Here is a 10,276-nt window from a genome sequence, read left to right as displayed (position 1 = left end):
AGAGTGTTGTGTTTTGTATTAGGGGTATTGTTAGGGCCTACATTGAGTATGTAGATTATATAGCTAACGAGCCTAGTTCTTGTGCCCTAATCTCTTGTATATATATTTGTGCATACCCCTAATACAAAACACAACACTCTATTCACTCTATTCTCTCTAATTTGACAAAGTGAGTGCGTATTTAAATTAATACTCACTTTGATAGGTGATACTCAACAGGGTAGTGGGTAAATATTGCGGTACAAATTTTTATGAGAGTATGGGTAGCCCACACTATTCACTTTCCATGCCATCCGACGTAGGTAAAAATTAGCAACAAAATTTACACACAAAAAATTAATATCTGTAAATCATTTTTAAACACTCAAAATAGTATATGAGACTAACAAAATGAAACGAAGAGAGTATAAGTTTTGTATAAACAAAGAATATATTGCTCAAACTTAGCATATATCTACGAAATGACATAACATGGTAGTATGTATACGAGGTAATGAGGTATCAATAATTCTTACACTACGCGAGCTTAAAAGTTTCGAATTCACGTACTGTAAGCAAATTTTAACTGCTTAAGCTTCTTTCTATATATAGTTCATCAAGTCCAATAGCTTTTGGTTTTGTCATCCAAACATGGGCACAACACATTAGTGAAAGTGACCCACTTTAATTTTATATGGTGGTTTAATCCTCACAATCATGTTTTCATCACCAAATTAAAGAAAACAACTTTTAAAGAGAATACATTAACTATGTGTTTATATTTTGATACTATGAGTAACTTCTCTACCTTATAAAGTGAAATCGTATCTCATCTTTCTCTAATGTGGGACACTAATAAGTGGGCTACAAATCTATAATGAGTTTCAACATTTTCCTTTACTTGTGAGTGTCCTTAGAATTAAAACACATCAGAAGGTACAATATAATTCCCATTGGGAATAAACATCCAATAGAAGCCCCTTAACCAGTGGCTTGAGAAATTCCCAGTTATGATGTCTTTCTCATAAAATACATAATAATATCACCAATCCTAACAAATAAATTCTGCATATTTGTATATATTCTGTATCCTTGTAAAACTCTATATATATTGATCAATGGTACAGAGTTGTACCATTGATCAATATATATAGAGTTTTACAAAACTCGTAATCGTAGTATGATAAGGATAAAGAATATATACAAATATTGTAATCTGCACAAATATTATCATAACTATAATATCTATCAATATGACAATACTATCTGATCTTGTTAGATTGTTTAGTGGTCTCATAACGAGGAAATATTTTGTCATTTAAACAAAAGATAAACTGCAAAACAATGTGTTTTGTTTGCATTAATTAGTTGGGACTATTGGCAATGAAAAATTTATAGGAGATTGTGTTTTAATCAATTTCTCTCTTTGTCTATGAAAACATGTAAAGGTTTTGTTTTACCCATTAAAAGGGTCTAGTGCAGTTGCTTGATTCAAGTAATTAGTTACCCAAATTATTTGACGGGCTCTCGCTATGGATTTATTTAGAAAGAAATAAGTCAAGATAACTAAGTCCACACACACTTGCCAATCTCTGCCCAATTTGTTGATTGGGTACGCAATTCTGTGGGCGCTAACCTTGAAGGGTAATATCGCTTCTCTAACAGCACCTGTCTGGGGGCTGATTTGCTTCTCATGCAGAGCTCATTATACATCGCATCAGCATTAACACTTCATTCATCTATATTCCATACTGTTGTAGTGTTCTTAGTCCTTCACTCAAAGTCTTGAGCACAGTGATTAACTAGTTATCCTGCACTGCTGCACATCTTATAGCAAATCAGCTCTCTGTGTAGCAGACTCAAATTGCAGTAAACTGCAGTAATTCTAACAGAAGGCTGTAAAGCAAGCCGAGGTTATTCAATTTGAAATTCTGATGTTGCGTTTGTATTGAAAAATAATGGAAATCACCTAATTTGTACATGCAAAGACATCAAAGAAAGAGCAAAAAAGCCATACAGATGATAGTATTACAGCTAAAGACCGAAACCAATTTATGTTTTCTACAAATGAATGGGAGGTACTCTTTGGATTGTTTAAAAAACATGCTTGTCTTGGTCAGAAATATGGCCAAAACACCTATAACTACGACCTATCCTCATCATTTTCGACATCATCAAGATCAGAAGCTAAAGGCTAGTAAAAAAAAAAAAGAAAAAGAAAAAAATAAAAAGAAGAAAAAGCAATAATGGCATTACTTGTCAAAGAGCATGATTTCTTCTATGCACCAAAATCTGATCAAGCTGCCCACCATATCATATAGTTGCTCAAACAAACAAGTCCAAAAATCCCTATCAAGTATCACCAGTGAGAGCTTTCCTCCTGGGAACTCGTCAAAAATACACTAGTAACTCTTTTTGTGCCCATAAGACACATATCCTGCCCTCTCAATTACCTCGAAACACAAAGCACAAGAAGAGAGACTGAAGTTAAGTTATTCACAAGGGTGCACTTTGCAAGAACCGCTTCTCATAAAGCCCAGTCAACTGATCAGCAACAGCCCACATGATAGCCTGGCCAGGCGGAATCCTCATGAGTCTTGGAAGTAATCCCCTCCACAAAGCCCGTAGCCCTTCCTCAGCATAGATTGTTTTAATGGCATGGACCATGCCAGTGTACTTTACATTATTCCCAGACTTGCTTTGTGCCATCAGCCTTGTTTTCACAACATCAAATGGACCAGTGCATATGGGGCCCGCTGTCCCAGCAAGAAATCCTGAAATCATAGACTGCCATGGCTGGAGAACTGTCCCATCACCTTCTTGCTTATTCCACAAGGCCTTGTCAAACATGAACTTGGCAGAGAACATGGCTGCTTGGTTAGTTCCATTGCGCATGACTGTTGGAGCAGCACCTGACCACAGCCCTCGAATTCCTTCTTCACGTATTGTCAAACGGGCACAATGAATGGGACCTTTGTATTTCAGGAGTTCAGGACTCAATCCTTTCTGCTGTTGTAACCTAATTTTCACCACCTGTGTCAAATAAAGAGAAATACAATACATCATCAACAGCTGGGAAATGCAAGAATGTTAACAGTCAAACCTAGGGAAAAAAGGTATAGTCCAGCATCAAACATAACATACAGGGTCAATCTACACACAAGTTATCCCTACCTTTTAAAAAGTATGAGATAACTCTTATGAATAGTGCTTGGACAAGTATACCCTCTTAAAATGTTTATTTACTTGCCTCCATTAATGTTAACTAGCTTTTTTTTTCAACTCTTAAAAATAGTGTGCGGACATTTATACCCCTAACAATATTCGTTTACATATTTTCCCCTCATTAATGCTACTAGCAACTAATTTGTGATGTAGAGCCAAACCGGAAAAAACTTCCCGAATATTGCTAACTATATATGGCGTGCGCATTGTGCGCGTTAGCCACCCTAGTAAACCTAAATATTGTTGCCAACACCAAAGCTTTTTTGAATTGCTCATGTTTCTCACCCTTTTTACAGTCTTCCGCAATCAGCAACTTCCCATATCGGGCTTCTTTCTTGTCAACTCATATCTACTTTCAAAAGTTAAGTTCTCATTTCTTAATCGTTATATGACACTAATTATTATTCTAGATACTTCAACAGTGAAAGGTATCTTATTGGCTTTAGAAGATCTCAATCTGAAGTTCATGCTTCAACTAGTGACATAGTCCGTAAATATGCTTAGGACATTGAAGGACTTCATATTAAATTGTACAGAGCAACTTTTTACTCAATTGTAGAAAACAACGTTGTTGGCTTATTTTTTTCAATAAAAAACAACTTTTTGGTATCAAAGATGTACATCCTTCATTCTTTATTGGTTGACACACTTGATTTTGGCACACATATTAAGGACGTGAGATGAAGGAAGGAAAAAGACCATAATACTCCTACCCACTCAAAATTGGGAGGGGTAATGTGGGGTAGCAAGGGTAAAGTAACTGTATATAACCAAGCTTTACCATAAAAAGAAACATGTCAGCTAAAACGAAATTTCCCAAAAAAATACGGGTCAATTAAAGAAATCGGAGGAAGTATATTAGAACTAAGCTAGTGAATCTTGGTTAGCTTAGCTGATTTGAAAGTATAAGAGTTTTAAGTTAATAAATGGCACTTGTCTCCATACGAAGCAAGTTGAAGAAGAAAACAATAGTACAACACTAATTGAAGGGTAAGTAAGGGGTTGTTTCGGGGGTGGGCAGTGGGTATTGGGTAAGGGGCTTATTTCGTGTGGCCGTGTGGGTGAGGGGGGTTGTTTTGGGGGTGGTGGTTGTTTATCGAGGTGAGGGATTGTTTGATCTAGGTGAGGTGTGGTTTTGGTGTTGGTAAGTGGTTGGGTGCAGTTTAGATGTTGGTATTACTGGTGTGGTTTTGGTGTTAGTGGTGGTTGTTTTTGGTGCTTGTGGTAGATGGTGTTGTTGGTCATGGAGGAGGGATGAAGGAGGTGGTCATGGGGGTGGAGCTTTGGGTGATGGTAATGGAGGAAGATGGTGGGATGGAGGAGAAAGTAAGGGATGACCGATTGTTTAGGTAATCGGTCATTTGGATTCATTATGGGAAGAAGGGGTATAAAGGTTGGATTATTTTAGAATAAGCCAAAGGTTGGTTTAATTTGAGAGAATGGGGCAAAGGTTGGTTTATTTTGAGAGAATGGGGCAAAGGTTGGATTATTTATACTTCCTCCGTTTTTTTATTATTGCACCATAGGGGTTGGGTACAAATATTTTGATAGTGGAAAAAAGTAAGAGAGAAAAAGGTAAAAATACAAAATTACCCATGTGACATATTGATAAACTGAAAATTACGGAGTAATTGTGAAAAAGCAAGGGTATGTTGGGTATTTGTAGTGTGAACACAAATAATTTTTTTCCTAAAGAGGAAATGGTTCAATATTTGTGAAACTTCCTAAAAAAGCAAGTGGTGCAATAATAAAAGAACGGAGGAAGTAGTAATTTTTCCAAAAGCTACACATAGTTTATGTGACTATTTTGGGTTGTTTTCACGTATGATGGCATGATAGCCTTAATTTCTTAAATAAAAAAAAAAGTGGATCTTTTATTCTTTTTTATGCTATCAAGAATAAATATATAAATGTCAATAACTTGCCATTTCTCACCAATATAGCTGCAATTATCATAAGATAATCATGTAGATTACCAAGATGTCAGCATATCCACCAGAAAAAGGTTGACATTATGCCAACACGGCAACACCGGAAAAGCTAGTCTTTGTGTCTTGAGACACAGTTAACCATAAACAGCAATTAAGCCTTATAGACCCTGGTCCCTCGTTCATGTAAGATAATTATAGGTGCCTGGGCTTTACAACAAGGTCTATGAACTATAATTACCGGTTCATTTCTAATGGAGTTGGAGTCAACAATTCACAACTCTTTGACTTTGTATAACAAAGGGCTAAACTAAAATGACTAATTAAGTAATTGAACAGCCTGCACTTATTTATTTAATTTTTACTCTTGCAAAGAAGAAGAGGTAGGTTGATGGGAAACAACCTCCTCTAACCACATGGGTGATCCAACCCCTCCTTCACCCTGCTAAATAAGAATTTCTTAATAGGCATAGCTGTTATCAGCTAATTACTAGCCCAAGTTTCCACCAACTCTAAAGTGTGAAAAACATAACTAAAAGACTTCATACTCATAGTACAAAAATAATGAGGCACCCCTAAAGTCCAAATTCCGAAATAAAACGTTGAGCTGGTTCAAAGACTTCATATTACAAAGTGAATGGCAGCCTAAAAAAAATTATACTCTGACCTGCATACGCACAACACAAACTTGTATGCTAAATTGTGCTTCTTTACTGTAAAATCTATAGATCCCTTGAGGCTATATCAGTTATCAGAATGAAAGCCAAAATAACATACCACAATAGTATTTTTTTGAGTCTAGTCCAGTCCTTAAATTCATTCTAAAAAACATAATCGGCACAGCACAAAAAGAATGGGCCAAGGTGGTTCAGTTTTTCAATGGAGGAATTAAATAGCGTACACAAACCTGGCACCAACACAGATAAGCAAAGACAAAACAAAAGCCTATGACTGCTAATTCCCTAACAAATTTAGTGGCAATTGATTATAATCTCATCCATGTAAACAACCGCTAGGAATTCATGTATATTAAGCTTTGCTCATTAAAACAATATAGTTATCAGACATCTTTATGCAACAATATAGTTATCAGACATCTTTATGCAAGTGTATACACCAAATTCATAATGCTTTATCATGCCCAATTCACAGCCATGCAAACTTGGCCCAGCAAGTAGGTGGCCATTTAAGATTTCTTTGGGTGTTGGGACCTCAAATCCCGCAATGCACATAGATTATGAAGTAGATAAACATTATGAGACAGAGGTGGTGACATTTATTTATATACTTGAGCCCAAGAAGCTATGTGCTGTTAATGTTCTGCAAGACATCCCTATAGCCTGATTCGAAATTGTACAAATATACGGTATAATTAGTACTTGATTTTAAATTTATAATGATCCAACAAACTTGATTTCAAACTCAGCCCCTTTGCCAATATCCCAAAGTATAATCCACCCACAAGGAAATATGTTAGAATAATTCCACTTTAACCTTATATATATACGTAGTACATAAAAAACCATACTTCCTAAAGTAATTGGAAATTCTAAAAAGCTTCTAGATTGATACTTAAGCAAAAGTTCCTAATCTTTTTTTGGGGGGGAATAACTATAAGGTTCCGAATCGTATCGACAATCCCATAGACAACCTTAGTACGTACTTTACCATAATTTGAACAATCAAAGTGTAATCAGAAAGAAAACTAATAAAGTAATCCAAAGTGCCCATTTGAAAAGCCACCACCATTTCAACTTTGATCTGTAACAGCTAATAAACTAATATCTAAAGTTTTACCAAGATTCATCTTTCATCCCAGCTCAGTCATGAACACGTGGGACGTTCATAATCGTTACGAACCTAACATTTCTCACCTACAAGAATTTGACAACAACAAGCAAATTCATCCAAGATGATCTAGAATCCTACACCAACATCCAAATCAAAATGCAATCAATCAAAACTACCCCTCTTTAATAAAAATTTAATAACAACCACAGGTTAGGATTCTGCCGTAGTAAAATGAGCATTCCTATGGGACCCACAAAAGCCCCCAATTTGCAAAAACAACCACAAATTCACATTGGGAAGTTCTAATTGTTCTTTCACAATCAAAACCTAAAGAACCCAAATTCCAAAACTAATTAAACTTCTTCGTCCACTAATCAAAATTATGAAAAAAAAACTATCACGGATTCTAAGACATGAGATCAAATCCCGTCTATATAAAAAAAAAAATGTTCATTTACGAATTAAATCAATCAATATTATCAACAACTCCACAAATACAAAGAAAAGAATATAATATTAATAATTAAAGTAACCAAACAAAAACAAAACCCCAAAAATTAAAACCTTAAGAAAAGGGAAAAATTGAACAAACCTCAAAAGGGGTGACAATAACGAGGGCTTCAAGAACACCAGCACCAAACCCAGAAAACAAACGACCTTGATAACTAAGTTTACCAGTTTCAGAGTCTTTAAAAGCCGATTGAAGGACGGCATTAGTACCCATACGAAGGGCATACTTAAGAGTAAGATGAGTAGCAAATGGGGTCAATCCCTTCCAAAGGGCACGTACCCCTTCAGTATTAGCAACAGTAGTACCACAATGAAGGATACCCTTGTAATTTCCAGCCCTATCAAGCTGTAAACGGGTTTTGATAACGTCAATTGGCTGTAAACAAGAGGCTTCTACGATACCTCCAACTGACCCTGAAATGGCTTTCATGTATGGTGGGACTGTCACCCTCGTTGTGATTTGGGTTGAGTTGGTGTTGTTGTTTTTCTGGGGTTCTGCCATTTTTGTGATTTCTTGAGAAAACTGGAAGAAGAAGAAAAGGGGTTTGTTTTTTTCTTTTCCAGTGTTCCGAGTTTGAGGGGAGGAGAGAGAATGAAGATGGTTAAATGAGGTTGCTTTGTAGTAGCCGCTTTCTGACGTGGGTATGAAGTGGCTCGTTCTTCTAAGTAGGTGCGGTTTTGAGTATTTTTTATACGGACTACGGAGTGTAGATTTGCCACTAATTTGGAAATTTATGGGTAAAATACTAAAAGGAAATTTTGACTTTTATCACAAAAAAAAATTAAAAAATTATTTTTTACCATCAAAACTTCTAAAACTTTTATTTTACTATCAAAAAAATTTCTAAAAATTGTTTTTTACCATCTAACGTCAAAAAAACCGTTAAATCTAACGGTTTTAAAAAAATCTTTTCGAATTTCGTGCGCAAAACATGTTTTTCATAGGTTTAGGAAGGTATTTTGGCCCTTCGAATCCAATTTGAGGTCAGAATTGACAAAAAATGATCGAAAATGCCTCGTTTTGCGTGTTCACGCAAATTGAGGTATTTTAAACACGCAAAACGAGGCATTTCAGATCATTTTTTGTCAATTATGACCTCAAATTGGACCCAAAGAACCAAAATGCCCCCAAAACCCCTAAAGAGCATGTGTTTGACATGAAACTCGAAGATTTTTAAAAATTTCGTTAGGTTTTTGACGACAGGTGGTAAAAAATAATTTTTTATTTTTTATTTGGTGGTAAAATAAAAATTTAGAAGTTTTGGTGGTAAAAAACATTTTTTTGATTTTTTTTGGTGGTAAAAGTCAAAATTTCCATATTAAAATGACGTTTTTAAAAATTGTGTTCAAACTTTGTGGGTGCTTTTTGTTCCTCTTATAAAACACTTTCTTCCCAACCTGTTAAAAAATTAAAGCGCAATATTATAAATATTTAAAAATATTCACAAATTATAACTGTGGTTGGTTGCACCATGTAGTTACCGATTTATGTTACAGGGAATACTTCATCAATACATAGGGGTTTTTCAGTTAGTATTATAGGGAATACTTGGTCAGCATTACAAGAGTTATTCTGTTCTTTTACAACAAGCTGCACACAAGACGAGTTGAAAAATATTTGTTCACTTATTTAACCTGATTAATTTTAATTGCTTTTTTTAAAAAAAATTAACAGAAGTGTGCGAACATTGGTTGGTTTTGTTCAATATATATATATTTTTTTGGTTAAATTCAAACCCAAAATTTAATCTAGTCTCAAGGTTTGTACTAGTTTGAACCTCCCATACACTCAATTGCTCTCTTATTGTCACAGCTAATAATTTTATATTTCAATTTTAATGTAGTGACTAAATGCCTATAATTGATACATTGCGTACTCCACATTGTTTATTGTCAAATCCATGTGTGATTTCCATGCATTAAGCATTACAACTCACATGAATCATGATCACATAAAATTGTATGATACCTGCCGGCTGTCTTCACCTAATTTTTAATTACAATTTGCTAAGGTGTCGTACAATTTGGTTTAGACTATTAGTGATTATGAGAATGTTGTGTTATTCAATGGAATCTATAGTTCTATTCTACTTAGTATATGGAGTATGCGGAAGTTCGACTACATAGATTTGACTGAATTAAACTAATGCAACTTACAATGTCACCTAATCACGATATCATCACAACTGGACTAGTACGTCCCTTTAGCTTCTTAAGGTGTATATTGAGTTTATTCATTTTTCTAAAAAAGTTTTATTATTCCGTTTATACTTTTAGATTATTGTATTCACATATATTTTTGTTAAGCAAATGTTTAGTGTTTAGTCTGTTTACTATTTTTACGGAGTAGTTAACCTCTTATGAAGTACTCCGTAAAAGTACTATGTAGTATCTAAGACTTGAAATAGAATTTTGACATCATTTTCTTTGCGGCTCTCTAGCTTTATTGAACTTTGACAAAAAATTAATATACTTTTCAAATCCATAATTGTTTTAGATTGGACATAATAAACATTGTACATCTAAATGCACCATTTAATTTTCAAATGTCGAGCAAAATTTAAAGCCGTGTTTAACCTAGTCCGTAAAAAAGAGAAGCAAGGGAAAAAGTTTTAAAAGCTCAACAACCTTCTTCAATTACAACCTACAGTTTAAATGATAATTATAAATCTTTTTAATCTAGACCCAAACTTCCTTTCCCATGTAATAACACTATGGGAAATTGAGGAAAAAAGGATTGAAAGTTTATGTCCCATTCCCCTAAAATCATATACTCCTATTCCACATTTCCACGAGTTAAGCATACAATCAAGACCTCACTTTTTACATTTTTCACAGTTAAG

General features: G+C 34.7%; 1 protein-coding gene across 1 annotated transcript; it reads right to left on the bottom strand.

Moving 5' to 3' along the window:
- Window positions 1-1,979: 1,979 nt before the first annotated feature.
- Window positions 1,980-8,034, bottom strand: LOC145568995 (mitochondrial succinate-fumarate transporter 1-like). The gene is made up of 2 exons (XM_081628370.1): window positions 7,516-8,034; window positions 1,980-3,012 (listed from the first exon to the last, which is right to left on the bottom strand). The coding sequence occupies exons 1-2, from the start codon at window positions 7,933-7,935 to the stop codon at window positions 2,476-2,478; spliced, it is 957 nt and encodes a 318-aa protein (XP_081484496.1). The 5' UTR covers window positions 7,936-8,034; the 3' UTR covers window positions 1,980-2,475.
- Window positions 8,035-10,276: the final 2,242 nt, after the last annotated feature.

The sequence above is a fragment of the Chenopodium album genome, chromosome 11, assembly GCF_948465745.1.
Source record: "Chenopodium album chromosome 11, dcCheAlbu1.1, whole genome shotgun sequence".
NCBI classification, from domain to species: Eukaryota; Viridiplantae; Streptophyta; class Magnoliopsida; order Caryophyllales; family Amaranthaceae; genus Chenopodium; species Chenopodium album.
Note: the sequence above shows the minus strand (reverse complement) of the source record. Positions and strands in the feature narration are given on the sequence as shown.

Bases quoted from the DNA above. Each gene is read 5' to 3' on its own strand.
- LOC145568995 (XM_081628370.1), bottom strand. From the start codon at position 7,935: ATGGCAGAACCCCAGAAAAACAACAACACCAACTCAACCCAAATCACA. The intron at 3,013-7,515 runs GTTTGTTCAATT...TATTTGACACAG, and splicing joins TTATTGTCACCCCTTTTGAG to GTGGTGAAAATTAGGTTACA.